An 18,991-nucleotide genomic window follows, 5' to 3' on the forward strand; every position below is an offset into this window, starting at 1 on the left:
ACGTACTATCATATACAACTAAATTATAAGTACTTACACATTATTATAAAGTTAAGAAATAAAATAAATAATAACACAAAAGAACTGTTAGTAAAATTTATTACTGAGCTATAAAACTTAGGTACAGAAGAGTTCAAAATTTCCAGGATGTGGTTATTCTCCCGCTCCCATATTCCTTCTACTTTCACAGACTTTCAACTTTTCCCTTTCACCCCTAGTAAATGGCAGAACCGATTTTGATCTAAACCATGTCTAATCATACCTATATATTATGTACATGTCATATCCTTTCGTTTGGTACTCCATTTGGATTATTTATCTCCACCATCACCCCTAAGGTGCCCTATATGTAATAAACAGATTAACCAATTTTGATAAAACATGACTAATTGTAATTCACACGTCATTTGATATGCCGCTTGATTATATTATTTGACCACATTCGATTATTCATTCCCACTTTTACCGCTATAAATCAATAAATGGATGAACCGATTTTGATTAAATATGCCTCATCATACTTCTCACGTCAGGTCATGCCCTTTCATTTGATATGCCACTTGGGTATATTATTTGACAACTTTTATTCCCACTTTTATACCTATATCCAATAAATGGATGAACCAATTTTGATAAAATATGTCTTATTGTACTTTACACGTCATGTCTTTCATTAGATACGTCACTTGAGTATATTTGATAAAATTCATTTATTTATTCCCACTTTTACCCCTATATCAAATAAATGGATGAACCGATTTTGATAAAATTTGACTAATTGTTTCTGACATGTCGTCTATTTTAAGTAGTTATTTGGTTTAAATGTATTATAATTAAATTTTTCATTACTGCACCACCTATTGTTTTTCCCCTTTTTAATTCAAAATCCTATAGTCCGGGATACATCGCCCATTTTTGCAAGTGATTACTATCAAGCTAATTTTTCGTGAGTAGCTTTATTTTGATGAGATGCCCAATAATTTCATGTACGAAACTCTCGATTGTGGTAGCTACCAGAGAAAACAAGGATAAAATATTTTGATTTGATGGTTCTCAAATATTAATTACTAACTGAATGTTTTTTTTTGTTCAATCTCAAGATAATTATCTAAATTACTCGAAAAAATATTTGTCCTACAAAATCTATGGTTTGATCAAAGAGTCCCCCTTTCCAATGTGTATCGATAACGAAGTCATCATAAATGATTACTAACCAGCTGATTTTTTTATTTTCACTTATTTAATACTTATATAATTCAACAGACATATTGTCCTACAAATCGCGTAATAAATATTTGAGAACCGTCAAATCAAAAATTTTTATCCTTGTTACCTCTGTAAGCTACCACAATCGAGAGTTTCGTACATGAAATTATTGGGCATCTCATCAAAATAAAGCTACTCACGAAAAATTAGCTTGATAGTAATCACTTGCAAAAATGGGCGATGTATCCCGGACTACTACCCATAGGTTGCCTGGTAGAAATCGCTCAGTAGCGATAAGGCCGCCTTTTTGGCTATTTATTATATTGTCTTTTTTTCTTTTGTTATATTGTCTGTTTTTATTTGGTGCTAAATAAAGTGTATTTATTTATTTATTATTTATTATTTTCATTTGATATATCACTTGGGTATAACCTACATTAACAACCTACATTAACAACTAACATGCGTTTTTTTCACCCCTATATAATATAATAAACAACTAATGTAACAAAAAACGCATCTAATTCGTATTACCCGTTAGCGACAGACACGCAATACACACATAGCGGTCATAACACCCCTCTTTTTGCGTCGGGGGTTAAAAATATAATACCTACGACATAATTTCAAAGACCTTTTATATAGAAAATTTACCTAGAAGTAACCATAATGCTATTTGTGCAGGTTTTAGACTTATGAGCAAAAATCTAAATAAAGGTCCTTTGACCCCCCCTACTACCCCCTCAGCATAACCACCCCCCCCCCCACGCTTGGGGACTTTCGATATGATCATCTGGACATGTCAAGGAATAACTTTAGCGTATAATTTACGTAATAAAGTAATTCATGTATAGAATGCCTTAGCAAATGTTCGCTGTGATTACTTAAATGGTCATAACTTTTTTATTTATGAACCGATTGACATGAAATAAACACTAAATGTTAAATGAAGCTTACCACAATATATTAGTGAAAACCGCATCTAAATCGGATAAGCCGTTTCTGAGATTAGCGTGTTCAAACATACAGACAAACAGACAAACAGACAAAAATTTTTTTAACAACAGTTTTGGGTTTGGGATCGATTTAGTAATAACCCCTGCTAATTTTTTTTTTACATATTTTCATTGTACAGACACCACTTTTCTAGAATTTTATTATATGTATTGATCGGTTAATTCAAAAAACAGACTGCAATTTTATTATTGGTATTGATTAGGGTGTTTTTCCACCAGAGAAGTATATATATATCTACATTGCTGTGGATGCGTTTGATAAGAAAACATTGGAAAAACACTCAATAACTCCATATAGTTACAACATAGCTTCAGTTGCCGTCACAAGGAGACGTGTAATTTTGTATTCCATGAAATAAAACACAGTAATAATCATGTAAAACTTTATTTCCATAAATGATACGACTAAACAACGATTCTCAGCATACACAGCTCACTTCACTGCCGCTATTTTTGCAGTATGTATAAAGCTAATTTCTTGTCGCACGTTGAAACAAACATGAATTCTACAATTTATTTTATTAATATACATTAAAATATACGACTCAATTTAGTTTTTTTCTAATCAAAAGCAATAAGTACGGACATGATATGGCAAAATTTTACAACATTGTAGCCAATATATCACTTATATTAACATTAATTTGTTAGTATATTGCATTTTTATTCATAATAATGTGAAAACATTTTTTTTGTAAATACGGAAAATAAAACAATAGGCAAATTATACCTACCAATGATCCTCAGACCAACATGTTATTAATTTTTAAGCAAACAACACTTTTGGACGCCAATTTAAATATAATATATTGTATTAAATAAATGCAATAACACAAAGTAAATAATTATAATTTTTAGAATTAATAGTTTTAATAAGAAACCGCTTAAGCATTATAATATGGAGATCATTATAAAATAAAGAATAATTAAAAACAAATCAATGTAGTGCTATCTCTTTTTAATAATATAACATTGAACATGTTAGAGCGAAATGCAATTAGTGTACATATTTCAAGCTAAGTATATGAATATAATATATCACTTAATTCGCAAAATATCAACACTGATATGAACCTCGTAATGAGAAGAAAGGCACAAACGATGACAAAAATACTGAGTATTAATTACTAAGCAAAATAATTTAATTATTGTCGAATGAATGATATTTCGATATATTGATTTCAGAGAGCCTTACCTATATATAATACTAGCCTTACAGCCTACAGGTACAATACATAAGGAATATTAAGAGACAACTACAATATCTTTATAATAATGGTATGTTCGCAAAAATATTGTATTTTTTTGTGAAACTAAACAGGCGGTTGTTATACCATACGGGTCCATGCCATAATTAACATATTATATGCTATGAAACAATGCGGAAATATCTGAAGATTTAAATAAGTGTGAATTAAAATCATAAACTTAACCAGTAAATATACTTTTGGAAATGCCTTCTATTCCTGCCGCCACTGGTATTCCTATATAAACAGAAATTGACCAATAACTACCCTCTTTATATAATAATATATAGTTTTAATTTAAAATTAAAGTGTAAATTAAGATAAGCCAATTAACAATTACATATAATAATTTTCCGTCATAAGTATTCTATCAGAATATTTACAAATGGTAAGCTCTTGTGCAATTCACACCATGATGCTCTGAATTAGAATTTTAGTCAAGTGTTTTGAAGATTTTTTAGTGTAAGAGATATATTATTTTTTTATGTATTTTTGTAATATATTTGTCTCCGGTGAATACCATGCTTTATTCCCGGGGTAATTATGTAAAATTAATGCCACTATACATATAACTGAAGTGAATATATATAATCAATGCAGGCATAAAGTTATTATCAATTCAGGCATTTAGCATTACATAAATATAAATTTATCTGCAAAACACTTGACAATTACATCAATAAAAATTATATTCTAAATCACTAATATCATAATAGAGTACCAAAATAATCGAGTTACATTCACAATTTTCCATAAATAAATATTCATTTTAAATAGACTTCTACTCTTTAATTGCACAAAGAACAATAATCAATACTTCCAGACATGACACGTTGGACTATACATAGATATCTACCAATGAGAAGCCATTCATAGATACACCACACGTATTTTAGAACAAATTATGTAGTTCTTTTTTACTTTTATTGGAGCGAATATGTCTTTTGTCACGTCACATATACAAATATTTAAAATAGTACAATCATTACTAGATGGAAAACTTCACTATGTGTGTCACACTAAAGATCTTTCACTTTTGCAGTGACCGTCTTTATGTAGAAGGGTCACTTTATAAAATAATGTGATATAATTTATGGATGGCCCCTTAACAATTTCTGTAATGAAAGGATTATGGCAAGCTCCACTTACCGAAAGGCTATTACAGTAAAACATATATATTATTGACTAGTGATACAATTATGTGCACATTACACTAAACATGTGACAACTATAGACACAACATGATCTTTAAATATTACCATAGAGTGTAGTTCGATTATCACCAGAAATAACTCAGTTGCACTTTCAGTAGGTAAAAAGAGTATTATGGAATGTAAAAAAAACTTAACCAGTAGGATAAGTTACAAAAATATTCGTAGACATCAATTTATTTAGAATGAATTTGATGAAAAAGAGCGTGTGTGCTGAGCACACATGTCAGAAGTGAAACTTCTTTGGCAAGATTTGACAAAGTCCTTGCCTTGTCCACACTAAAAATCTGAAATTTAGTGCAACTTTGTTATCGGGTAGACATCGAATTCACTAACGCCATAAAAATCACATATCTATACAACTCTGTATCATTCGCTATAGAATGTAAAATGTATCATATAATCGAAGCGAACACAGTGATTACAATCATTAAATGGTCCACACAGAATCTTTGATGAGAGAGAACATGTACACGGTTATATATTTGAGATATTCGAGAATTCAACACACTACATTCGTGACATCTTACTAATATGGAATTACGTATTTTCTCTGACCAAAGATATACCAATCACATTAACCGGGCAAACTAAACATAACGTGAGTGTCAACCCAGTGAGAGATTCTTAACAATGGACGAGTCATGGCTCCGTCTGTTTAGTTCCTTCGCCTCTTTAGTTATGTTCGATTCAACGAGCATAGAGTGCCTCTTTGTGTTTATATCCTTCTTCCTTCTGACCACATCTGGACTGTACGGGTCTGACCCGCGCCTATCTAGTGTACTGTGACTTTGGACATTAGAGAAAGAACTTTGTCTATGGAACGAGGGGGTCGGTTCCTGGTTTAAATTTGGTAGATACGTTTGGAACGACGGTCGGTTCTGTGCGGCTTCCATTATCGAACCTTGGGATAGAAAATATTGATCAAGTACTCGCTAGCGTTTTAATGTTTGGTAAATAAGTGCACTTCAAAGGGAGGCAAATAAAATAAGGATTAGTAAATGATGATAGGTTAATGAAAATTTGTTAATAAATGATAGGAATAATATATTAAATGATTGACTTTTTGAGAAAATTAAGATGAAGAGTTACAAGGTTAGGGTTTTTCTCAGAATGTCAAGGTTCAATGAGTTGTTAAAACTTCAAATTTGGACGGAGGTTTTCAATGAAATACACACATTAGGTACAAATTAAGTTTTATTTTTGGTTAGACAGTTAAATAATAGACTAGCATGCACTAAACATATAAAGACAAGCTCACACTGAAAGCATGCGTTTGTACAGTTGCAACAGAAGATAAAACGATATAGAATGAAGTATGCATGAAGAATAATTTTATACCAATTTTACATGATTAAAGGTAGATTTTTCAACAGTAAAAGAATGTTTTTACGGAAGTAAATGGAGTCTCAAAATCATTTACAATATTAATATAGGGGGCATTTCACGCCAAGCGGACACAGATTTCAGGGTCAGGTTTCAGATTTCGGTTATATTTTAGTATGTTACACCTGTATATATCCTCGGTTTGTATACGAAAAATTTTTGCATTTAGAAGCTTAGTTTTCAAAATACAGGTCTTTGAAGATGTCAGTAAGCGCGAGGTATGGGGGACTTTGAATGTAATTATCAGTTCAAGAAAAGTAATTTTTAAATAAATTGATGACTGAATAATATACCCCATGAAATAAACTTTTTATGCTCATATTTCGAATTTCGAATTTATATTTAAATTCCTTAGAAAAATAAAAAAATATTTTTCTTTGTCATTTTTTACAAACTTTGCGTATTTTTAATTTTTTTAAAGATCATTAAATAAATGGTTTATATTATGCTTAAACTTCATGCAAAGTTCTAGAGTGGTCATCGCAGTAGTTTAGAAGCTACATGTATTATAATGGCGAAGCGCGGCAATATTCCCATACTAGCGCCTAGCGCGACGCACTTCAATATTCATACAAACGGGGACAAAAAATAAATTCTAGAAATTTGAATTAAATGAGGTGTCAACAGATAGGTCTTTAAAAATTGATTGGAGGTTCATACATAAGTTTTATGCTAAAATAAATAATTGACGAGATATACGTGTTCAAAGTCGTAAAAATGTCATATTACTTTACTGAATATATTTTTTTTAAGAAAACTTAAGTAATATTTTCTTGCTTGTTATTTACCACTATAAAATCTTATTAAAACCTGAAACGGTGTTATTAACTAACTATAATGAGATAAATACTACAGTACGATGCGCTAACCAACTAAGCGCTAGTATGGGGATATTGCCGCGCTTCGCCATTATAATACATGTAGCTTCTAAACTACTGCGATGACCACTCTAGAACTTTGCATGAAGTTTAAGCATAATATAAGCCATTTATTTAATGATCTTTAAAAAAATTAAAAATACGCAAAGTTTGTAAAAAATGACAAAGAAAAATATTTTTTTATTTTTCTAAGGAATTTAAATATAAATTCGAAATTCGAAATATGAGCATAAAAAGTTTATTTCATGGGGTATATTATTCAGTCATCAATTTATTTAAAAATTACTTTTCTTGAACTGATAATTACATTCAAAGTCCCCCATACCTCGCGCTTACTGACATCTTCAAAGACCTGTATTTTGAAAACTAAGCTTCTAAATGCAAAAATTTTTCGTATACAAACCGAGGATATATACAGGTGTAACATACTAAAATATAACCGAAATCTGAAACCTGACCCTGAAATCTGTGTCCGCTTGGCGTGAAATGCCCCATAGATTGAAATATCAGCCCTGAAGAAAGAAATATAAGAAGAATTGTTACAATGAATTAGTAATACAGGAAGTAAACATACTTCTCACAAATGTTAGTAGAACCAGTTTGGGATGAAATAAATGACTACTTATAATAATATGGTCTCTACTTAAAACTAAAATAAGAACTTTTTTGATATATTTAATGCTATCTCCAAAAAATACTCTAAAAACCAGTGTCTGGTGCTGTAACGAGCGATTCAAAAATGTTGCCAGATTTAAAAATTATAATATGTTTAATATTTAATATGGAAGCACTATATTTGGCACTATATTCGAATCGTTCGTATGAAGTGTGCAAGTAAATGAATATGACGTCATATACATTCTACAACCCCGATAGATTAAAGAAGTAATCTACACAATGGAATAATTATTAATCTAAAACATACCGAACCTATAAAACTTGCTTTTGCTGGACTATGAAACTACTACCCAAGATTAAAATAAGTTTTTTACAAAAAAATGTGTGCGTGTACTAGTGTACACACGTAAGAAGTGAAACTTCTTTATGACCTTATTTTTCAAAAAATAATTTACTATACCCAACTTTACAGAAATACGTCGAATCACGCGTGGTAGGGATAAGAGAAAGATGGCGCGTAACGGAAAAATGTTACACTAAATTTTTTTCCAACCCCGATAAAGAAGTTCCACTTCAATAATTCAGCGTCTAAAAAGCTACGAATACCGGTTGTAGAATGTACATACACGAAGGTGTACAGGGTGATTTATCAGCCGATCGCTTTAAAAACCGGTGAAACCCCACAAACATAACAACAGCGCTACCTAGCATGTCATGTACAACAATGTATTCACCTTTATTTCGGTGAGAAAGCGTCACTTCAATGACCTACAATGAAAGAATTGATCTTTGAATCCGTATAACATGACGATAAACTTGAATCTTATTCATGAACGTATGAATCTTGACAAATAAATATAATTTGAAATATTTAAAAAAATTTAATGTAAGTATGTCAAAAAATTGATAAAAATCTGCAAATATTGTATATTATTATAAACAAACGAAACAAAATAGAACAAAAGCCACAAAAGAAGCTAAAACATCATAACCAAACACAAATAGCACGATTGCGATCAGTGCCCAATCCTTCTTAGTGTGTGTGCTTTTATGTGCGTGTGCATATGTACGTGTACGTGCGTTCATCTCTGTTTGTATATGTGTGCGTGTACGTGTTTGTGTGTGTGCGTGCGTGTCGTTGTGTAAATGTGTGCGTGTTTGTGTGTATGTGTGCTTACCGAGCGTTCGCACGAGCCAAGGTGTGACGGTTTGTTTCTGGTTCATCGCTGTTTGTATTTCGTTCAACGCCGCGTTCAGTTGGTGGCTTAATTCCTGAAAGGCAATAAATAAGACTTGTAATGACACTGAATAAGTTTATAATATACATAAAATTTGAAGGTAAATAGGCGAACGATATTTGTATGGAGATAAAACTCGCTATAATTGTAAAGCGATTGGCACACTGCGTAATCTAATGTCGTCATATGATGTAAACGAGTTACATCGATATTACCGAAATACAGGAACAACAGGAACAGAATAGAATAGAACAGGATAGAATACTTCGCTTATTCTCATCAACTTGTTAGCGACAATTTTATATTTTACACAAGTTTGTAGATACTAAAATCATCTAAAACGCACAACAAGACTAGTAGATATAATTGTATCTAATCTCACCTGATTACTGCACTGCGCTTGCACATGCGCGAGCTTCACTTGCGCAAGTTCCAACTCGAGGTCACGAACGCGCTGCTTCAACCGAGCCTCTGTGTCGCTTGAACTTTCCTCTTTCTCGTCGTTTTTTTGTTCGTTTTCTACGGAAACGATGTGTTTTTATAATACACTAGCGGTCCGCCCGGGCTTCGCCCGTGGTGCATATTTCGCAATAAAAGGTAGCTTATGTTCTTTCTCAGGGTCTAAACACTGTCTGTGCCAAATTTCATCAAAATCGGTCAAGTAGTTTATGCGTGAAAACCATACATACATACAAACCTTTCCTCTTTATAATATTAGTATAGATATTTTATAATATGTAAACCGTTCCCATGTCATATTTAGTTTAAAATTTTTCTTATTTAACCATTCGGAGAATTCTTCGTTTATATAATTATTTTCCATATATAAATATATTACATTAATAAAATGTGACTATGTATTTCTTTTACAAACCTTCTTTATTGTCCTTCTGTGCCAATTTCAAACTACAGCTCACACAATTCTTCGTGCAATCCTGCAATATGGGATATGCTAGTTATCATCATTACTGCAACATTAATAATTGAAATTCTTACTAATATTAAAAATACAAAAGTATGTTTGGTTGTCTCTCTTCACGTTGCAACGGAGCGATATTATGATATGATTTTAGTATCTAAAAATAGTAGATAGATAATAGACGTAAGCTACTTTTTTCCGCGTTAAAACAAGGCATTCCCATTGGAATTGCCTTAAAACAGAGAGCGGGCGTAGCCGCGGGCAGAAAGCTAGTTATAAACCTTTAAGTATACCTGTAAGTTATGTAGTTGTTTGTCCAATCGTGCGCAGATCTCCCTATAGTCCCTGGCCACAGCTGCATAGTGTACGGACTCCTTTTGAATTTCCTCTAAATTACCGCGCGTCTGAAATATTGGTATTGATAATAAAATCAATATTATGAATTTTCCGAGTTATATTTTCGCTTTTTTAAGGTCTGTAGCGTAAAAAGTAATCAACTTTGTTGGTCAAAATGACATTCAAATTTATAATATATATTCCTTATGAGATTTTATTAGACTAGAGTTCTTCATGGTTCAGTCTTATCACTGTGAATTATTTGAATCAAAAGCTTCATAATAACTTGTGTTAAATTGAATAGAATATAATATACGAATTATAGAATATAATAATAAAGACGGGTTGCACTCCGGGAGTGCCGGCAGAAGTGAAAACTTGATTATTAACGTTGAGCATGTTTGATATTTTGGAATGGTATCCGTCTTACGCTTTTTCGATCAGGTCACGTGTCCTGACGCGAGTTTAAGATTTTATACCCATTACAGAAAAAGTGCTCAACGCCGCTAAAGAAGTTTTCACTTCAATAAATAAAATATTACCTGTGACAATTGTTTTTCGAGCGTATCCTTTTCTTGCTGTAGTTGAGTGTTGATGACTTTCAATCTCTCCAATTCAACATTGATTTTTTCCTTTTCTGCCGTTTCTGGTAACATAATACAAAACATTATATTAATACTTCTTAAATATGTTATAAAGTAAAATATTTCTAGCAAAGTTACTGTTACAAAGACTTCACTGTGAGTTTGTCACATCTGTGTAATATATCCACAATGTTATTTTAAAATTACGCAATTGGTACACTCTACAAGTGACGTTATCTATTTTATTATTTACACAATTGCTCTTTAAAGTCTGATAAAACACGAGAAAGCAAAATTTAAATAGCAGAACAATTAATAAGTAATTCAAAGTAAACATAAAACACAATAATAAGTAAATTATGTCTGTAAAAACTAAATATTAAGCAAATTATATGAAAGTACAAGAAACAAATATGTATCGCAATACGAAAATCACTACATTATTTATACAATACTAGCTTCCGCCCGCGGCTTCGCCCGCGTGGTGTTTTGATAAAAAGTAGCCTATAGTTCTTTCTCGGGGTCTAAAGCGCCAAATTTCATCAAAATCGGTTGAGAGGTTTAAGCGAGAAAGCTTAACAGACAGACAGACAGAGTTACTTTCGCATTTATAATATTATATATATAGAAGGGATGTTTATAACCAAGATAAGAAAAATATATAATTTTTTTAATATAAAAATAATAAATGCTTACCTTTTATAAACTTCTCATATTCCAGTTGATATTTTTGCAATCGCTTCACTTTGATACTGCAAGCCAGTTTGACTAATTGACGCGACGATTCCTCCGCACGACACTTCTTTGGAAGGGTTACCCTACGAAATTATTTTAAATTGTAAAATGGAAAATCAATCAGCCTTTGTTTTTGTTTGTTATGTCCTATCTAATATTCTCACGAAACGTTTAAAAAAGTTGCATGAAAAGTTATTTTAATTAAATAAATTATTTTTGGTCTTCAAATTTAGCTACCCGTTCCATATCAAGTCTACATTTAAACATTTCTTAAATACTTATTAACAGTTAAGAAAACCCTATTTTTGACAAAATTTAATTTTACAGGACTTTCTCAATCATCTAATCAAAACTTAAATTCCTTATTTAAATTTTACAATTACCTAAAATACTTGAGAACGCCTTCAAAGTCGTGTTGCAAGAGATCTTTGCGGGATCGAGTGAGTAGCGCTAAAGAGACTTGGAACAGTGTGTCCATGCCTTGCAGCAGAAATACGTCTAGAATGTGGTATACCTGAAAATATAAGAAATTATTTATATCTGGAAATTAATTGTAAATGGGAAAATATATTTTTTGAGGAATAATATGAAATAATTGAATTTTTAGGGTAGCTTTTTAAACATAAAAATATATTCGCATCTAAAATGACTATTTAATAATTAGGCATGCGACATTATCATTTAACCTGACTTTAAATCTAAATATCTGTCGTTCTCATAGATTTTTTAATAAATATTACGAATTTACCTAGAAACACTTTTGTTTGTTAGTAATTTTGAAACAATAAATGAAAATGCGCCTTCAAAATTTCACACAAAGTAAAGATTTTTTAAATCGATCGAGTAGTTCTCGAGTGTATTCGTAACATACAAAACTAATTTTTTTAATATTAATAATATTAGTAAAGATTACAAAAAAACACTCACCAAAGGCAAAGGGAATCTCGCGGTGAAAACAGTGAGGAACCACTGCGACGCGAACATGTGCGGCTCCACGCCCAGCTCGCAGAAGTGCGCGCGCAAATCTGTTAGTTGCTCCTGTAAATATTATAACTTCTTTAGAAGCGTTGAGAGTTAAATTTCAAGGTCGCGTCATGGCAATGCCGTCACGTCACGGAGTAAGGCGACGATTTTGGTATCTTTGAATCTTGCCAAAGAAGTTTCACTTCTGACACGTGTGCTCACACGCTCTTTTATATAATAGAACGTAACAATTATATTGAAAATAGAAAAATATAGTTACGATAATTAGGTTAGACGTCAGAAGTTTCAGTAATTTATAGTTTATGTCAATTTTTTATAATTAATCGAACATCTCGAAGCAAATCGGACGGCAATTTTAACACAGCGTAATATTTTGTCTATCTCTACCTTATTATATAAATTGAAAGAAACAGAGCCATACAATTATCAATATCAAAAGATAACAGACGTAAAAACATCCCAGTTATAATAATTTAATCACTTTAAACTGGTTACCTCCATTAATCTATCGAGCTGGTGCAATCTCATGTACAAAGCCTCGAAGCCGTCCTTGTATAGCTCCCGCAATCCATACCCGTACATGAGACGTACTAGTAGACAGAATGCTTGTTCTTCTGGCATCTAATATACAAAGAAAAAATCAGTAACATCGTTAATCGTATAAATACACGTAATACTTAATACATAAAATATAATAGCTATTTGCAGCAGTTTCACCATGGTTCACTGATTGTTCATAAGAAATCTCTGCCTAACACACGCGAAGGCAGAGTTTTGCATCGGACGATTTTTGATCCTGATAGTCGTTTATCGTTTATGATATTTTTGGTGTTATGGCATTCAAATGCTTTATAAATAAAAATTTATAAAGAATAGAAAAAGTTCGATCACGAGGCGCGAATCGAACCCGCATCCTTTCGCGCCATTCCGGGGCGAATGGCTGACCAACTCAGCCACTCGTGACCTGCTAGAGCGATCGAATTTATTCTATTCTTTCAGTTTTATGTGTCTAAGGGACACACCGCGCGCCATCTATTGAGATGATTAAAATCATCTTAAATCACACATCTTAAATTAACGTTTATCGTGTATAAAGAGCATACATACATGCAGCAGCAGCGTGGCAGCGAGGAAGCTGAGCCCCTGGCAGTAGCCCACTTCGTGGTCGTACACCGCGTACGCGCGCGCCATGCGCAGCAGCGAGTCCTGCCCGAGCCCGCCCGCCTCGCGGAAGAAGTCGTGCGCGGGGAACGTGCGCGCTATGTCGCGTTGGATCACCGCTTCGAACGGACAGTCCTGAAGGAAATTAAATATAATTAAAAACAATTTATACAAAAATACGAACAAAAAAAATTAAAAAAAAAACTATAAAAACTATACAGGATGAGGTATTTTCGCTATAATATAAACTATATGCGTTAAACAGACGGGTAATTTTCACATAAACATTCTTGATAGATTACAAACGAATTTTTTTAAAAGCCTGTCAACCTTATGTGAAAAAAAAACAAGCAAGAAAAAATAAGTGTCTCTTTTTATTTAATAACCTATTACAAATTGTATGCAATTAAATACAGTTACATCAATACAAAATAAAATCCCAGATATTAAATCACACTCACCTTGCTTATAAGCGTCCTATAGGTCTCCATAAGCTTATCATTCTGGTCTACATCAGCCAACCTCAGCCACACTTCACCACGAAGCGCTTCAGGCACGCCCACACGCACTAGCTGATTGAGCGCACGTGGTCGAGGACCGACCCAGCTGTAATATGGACCTTATTTGTATTGGAATTCGGTTTCAATTTGCATGACTTTAAATGAATATTCGAAATCAAAGGCACGCCCACACGCACGAGTTGGTTGAGCGCACGAGGTCGAGGACCAACCCATCTGTAATGTGGACCTTATTTTGTAGTGGGATTCGGTTCAAATTTGCTTAACTTTAAATGAATATTCGAAATCGAAGGCATGCCCATACGCACGAGTTGGTTGTACGCGCGCGATCTAGGACCGACCCAGCTGTAATGTAGACCTTATTTGTATTGGGATTCGGTTCAAATTAACTTATCTTAAAAAGGGATATTCGAAATTGAAATTAAGAAATCGAGAAAATTATTAACTGACTGAAATGCAGAAACCAGTTAAATATAATTTATGGACGATAAAAATAGTCATTCATATGTATAGTCATTGATGAATACAACTTATTAAATCATATTATAGTTAAAGATACCATTTCTATTAATATTTTTACCTTCTCAAAACTTGAGCCCAATTTTCCAATACATCAACACCGCAATCTTTGGACACTTCCCCGGTACCGCTGAGTAACGGTTCATCACCATCTGTCAAAATTATTTTTTTTTGGAAATTATAAATAATTTGTAATCGTCTTAATCATCACACTTTGAAATAATAACTTTACAACAAATTTTAGCATTTAATTTTTTTCCCTACTTCAAAATATATAGGTCTACCAGAATCTGATGGCATATTTATATTTAAGGTTGATGTTCCGACCGTCCCTCCATACATTTTTGATTACCTCTAAACACTTAACACAGACACTATTTCTTTAAAACTAATCATTTTATCACTTCTCTATAATGAAATGTGTGCGCGTTCGACCTTTTTAATCAATAATTTACAATATTTACTTAGAAAAACAACAGTAAAATACCGGAAAAATTTGACACTTCTACAGTAGTGTGCGTGACTTTTGCCAAGCGAAACACGACATAAAGCACGACATCTAGCGCATAGACTATATACTTATTACAGATCTAGCGCGTCAATGTCTAAACGAAAGGCGATGTTTAGACATTGACGCGCTAGATGTCGTGCATTCGCGTTCGTTATCTTATATGCATAATGAGCATAATTCTAATAAATCAAAGTTCTGTGTAAAAATTGAGTAATTTCATTTCCAATCGTTCAAAGAAAATAACAATAAAATAAAATAAAACTAATGACCTTAGAAACTATGTTTTTTTTTTATTTATTACTCATTATTGTTCGTCCGTCGTAGGTCTGTAAACTGTATTGTACACTGAAGGTAAATGGTACTGTAGGTACTTTAGTTCGGCGTCGTCGCTCGTCGGCTTGATATAAAATTACATTCTTGATTTCATTGACACGCGCTATGATTTGCGCGCGGAATTTCTTGTGTTGTGAATTTATTTTTGTATGCTATGCATTTTAATTGATTCAAATTGCAATGTTTCTCTAGTATGCATTTGAGACTATATTGTAAATTGTAATAATTGATCGTGGGTATAGTAATTAATTATTCTAATAACGCAATTAGTAATATATGTATTTTCGGTGGGATTCAAAACAAAAAATTGGCCCGTGATTTTTATGAAATTTCACCACATTGCAAATCACATCAATCATAGTTCATACACATGTATGACGAAAGTGATTAGTATTGTGGCTAACATTGACTCATCAGTTCATCACTGAAACCAGTGATAAATCAGTACCTATATCATATTGTGTTTGAATATTTTTAAACAATGATATAAGTATACAATTATTATAAATCGGTAAACTATCAAAGTAATCACAAACTTGCAAACATTGGTAAAATGTCCAGTAGTTTATGAGCCTATTCATTACAATCAAACAAACAAACAAAGTTTTCCTCTTTATAATATTAGTGTAGACAAACACTATGAATACGATCACGAATGCAAATTCGGGGATTTTCTAATTATTGCTAAATAATAATTGAATTCGTTTTGAAATACTCTATAATTTTTAGTGTATAAATAGACATTTATAATGTGGTGCTCATTTTTTTTGTACTGCTAACGCTATTGTAGGTACCTATTTTCGTTGTTTTATTTCAAGTGAACACGGCCATACAATTTTGTCACGAGCCGCCTATGATTGTAGGTACTTTTGTTAGGCTCCTTCGTCGTCCGCGTCGGCTCGAAAGTTCTTGATTTCATTGTCACGCGTTATGATTTGCGCGCGGATTTTCTTGTGTTGTGAATTTATTTTTGTATTATTATTATTTTTTATTTATTTTTTTATTTTATTGATTCAAATAAAATATTTCACTAGTATGCATTTGAGACTATATTGTATTATGTATAATTTATCGTAGGTATAGTTATTCTTATAACGCAGTTATATTTTCGGTGGGACAATTTGACCCGTGATTTTTCTGAAATATCACCACGTTGCAAATCACATCAATCATACACACGTATGACGAAAGTATAGTGGCTATAATTGACTCATCAGTTCATCACTGAAACCAGTGATAAATCAGTATATCATATTTTATTGTGTTTGAATATTTTTTAAACAACGATATATACAATATTATTATAAATCGGTAAACTACCAAAGTACTTCCGAATTTTCAGACAGACAAACAAGTAGGTAGTTTGAACACGCAGTTTTCTTATATTAGTAGCAAAAATCAAAACCATAATATTATGTTTACCTACTATATTTTACTAAAAGTCGAGTGCGTCGAAATCGTAAATAATAATATGTTTTTCACCTTCCTGGTTATTTTCCCATAGTAAATAGTGTTTTAGGTTTGTTGTTGTAGGTAGGAATAATAATAATTATTCTTACATGTTGGTTATGAAATGTATATTGAAATAATTTACTTTTACAAATCATTAGTGATATAAGTTTTGAGTGAAAATGCTTGGATCAGCATAATATGATATGGTACTTCAAATACATGTTTTGATAAAAAAAAACAATAGTGTAATAAAATAAAACTGCGTTTTATTGTAATCAATGTTGACAATTTTAAATTCCAAAATTATTGATCAATAAAATAGTTTACACCAACAAATATAACTTTTATTTTTATAACAATCGTTCATAATATAAACCGTAGCAGGTGGCGTTTTGAAGTTCTGTCTACTCATACAGAAAAATGGAAAACTTGTTTTTTTTGTAAACAATTTATTACTCATGTTGTTTGGCAACTCGAAGCGTGGTCGTCCGTCGTAGGTACTTTTGTTCGGCGTCGCGTCGTCGTCCGCGTCGGCTTGATATAAAACATTCTTTATTTCATTGACACGCGCTATGATTTGCGCGCGGAATTTCTTGTGTTGTGAATTTATTTTTGTATGCTATGCATTTTAATTGAATCAAATTGCAATATTTCTCTAGTATGCATTTGAGACTATATTGTAATAATTGATCGTGGGTAGGTATAGTAATTAATTATTCTAATAACGCAATTATATTTTCGGTGGGATTCAAAACAAAAAATTGGCCCGTGATTTTTATGAAATTTCACCACATTGCAAATTATATATTATACAATTACAATTACAATTATTATAAATCGGTAAACTATCAAAGTAATTACAAACTTGCAAAATATGCTTTTCCGAATTTTCAGACAGACACACAATTTTATTAGTTTGTTTTAGCAAAGTAGGTACCTATACCTATACGCTTACGTCGCGCGTCGCGTCGTCGAAAACGGTGCGCCCAGAAACAAACATACCTAATTCAGTTACAATCCTTTTTTTGTTCCGTAATTTATTGTATTTATTCTAATACGATTTTTTTTATTCGTCGGCCAGTTCTACTAGGTATAAAAAGATAAAATTGAAATATAATTATTGTAGCGACAGCCATATTATGTTACTATGTTTTCGTAAATATGTTTTTCACCTTCCTGGTTATTTTCACATAATCTTATTCTTCTTATATATAAAAATGAATCGCAAAATGTGTTGGTAAGCGCATAACTCGAGAACGGCTGAACCGATTTCGATCATTCTTTTTTTATTATATTCCTTGAAGTACGAGGATGGTTTTTATGTAGAGAAAACGTAAATATTATGTACCACGGGCGAAGCCGGGGCGGACCGCTAGTCTATAATATAAAAATGAATCCCAAAATGTGTTGGTAAGCGCATAACTCGAGAACGGCTGAACCGATTTCGATAATTCTTTTTTTATTATATTCCTTGAAGTACGAGGATGGTTCTTATGTAGAGAAAACGTAATTATGTACCACGGGCGAAGCCGGGGCGGACCGCTAGTCTAATATAAAAATGAATCGCAAAATGTGTTGGTAAGCGCATAACTCGAGAACGGCTGAACCGATTTCGATAATTCTTTTTTTATTATATCCCTTGAAGTACGAGGATGGTTCTTATAGCTAGAGAGCTAGTTAGTTTAGTTTTAGTGCAGTGGCAGTGTAAATGTTGTTGTTGAGGTTATGTAAATTTAACACCAAGATATAAAGAAATGAGGATAGGACACAATAACTATTGGTTGAGGTATTTATAAACTCATAATATACTTTTAAAAAAATTTCTAGAATTAAATTAGAACAGCTGATTCAAAATAGCCTAAAAAATCTTAATAATAATAATTACGCTTCACAGCAAGAAGAAATGTACCATATGTACCCGCACAAAGTCGATATTGTGTTGCCTACCGTTCGACTCAATGGCTAGGGTTGTAACTACCTTTAATAATTATTACCAAACTAATAAACCGAGTGATGCGAAATAACCATAATTCTTTTAGAGTTTGATAAAATGATCAGGCAGGTATTTTCTTTAATCCTCTGAATTCTCGGTTACTAAATTGTATCGTTGAAATTATTCTTAATCGCGTAAATTTAATA

At 32.2% G+C, this 18,991-nt stretch overlaps 1 protein-coding gene across 3 annotated transcripts in view; it reads right to left on the minus strand.

Moving 5' to 3' along the window:
- Positions 1 to 2,591: 2,591 nt before the first annotated feature.
- Positions 2,592 to 18,991, minus strand: part of GAPcenA (GTPase activating protein and centrosome-associated) — a 38,581-nt gene continuing 22,181 nt past the window's right edge. For all 3 annotated transcript variants that reach the window (XM_090119404.1, XM_090119406.1, XM_090119405.1), the window contains 13 exons: positions 14,618 to 14,708; positions 13,981 to 14,125; positions 13,466 to 13,654; positions 12,854 to 12,979; positions 12,302 to 12,412; positions 11,758 to 11,888; positions 11,336 to 11,457; positions 10,598 to 10,701; positions 10,013 to 10,123; positions 9,675 to 9,735; positions 9,183 to 9,319; positions 8,741 to 8,834; positions 2,592 to 5,584 (listed from right to left, as the gene is read on the minus strand). In XM_090119404.1, coding sequence (XP_089975530.1) covers positions 5,289 to 5,584; positions 8,741 to 8,834; positions 9,183 to 9,319; positions 9,675 to 9,735; positions 10,013 to 10,123; positions 10,598 to 10,701; positions 11,336 to 11,457; positions 11,758 to 11,888; positions 12,302 to 12,412; positions 12,854 to 12,979; positions 13,466 to 13,654; positions 13,981 to 14,125; positions 14,618 to 14,708 — 1,718 coding nt within the window. In that variant the 3' untranslated portion in view covers positions 2,592 to 5,288. The remainder of the gene's footprint in view (positions 5,585 to 8,740; positions 8,835 to 9,182; positions 9,320 to 9,674; positions 9,736 to 10,012; positions 10,124 to 10,597; positions 10,702 to 11,335; positions 11,458 to 11,757; positions 11,889 to 12,301; positions 12,413 to 12,853; positions 12,980 to 13,465; positions 13,655 to 13,980; positions 14,126 to 14,617; positions 14,709 to 18,991) is intronic.

The sequence above is a fragment of the Colias eurytheme genome, chromosome 3, assembly GCF_061535395.1.
Source record: "Colias eurytheme isolate Ceu_HAF_F1 chromosome 3, ilColEury1 Martin Lab GWU primary, whole genome shotgun sequence".
In the NCBI taxonomy this organism is placed as follows: domain Eukaryota; kingdom Metazoa; phylum Arthropoda; class Insecta; order Lepidoptera; family Pieridae; genus Colias; species Colias eurytheme.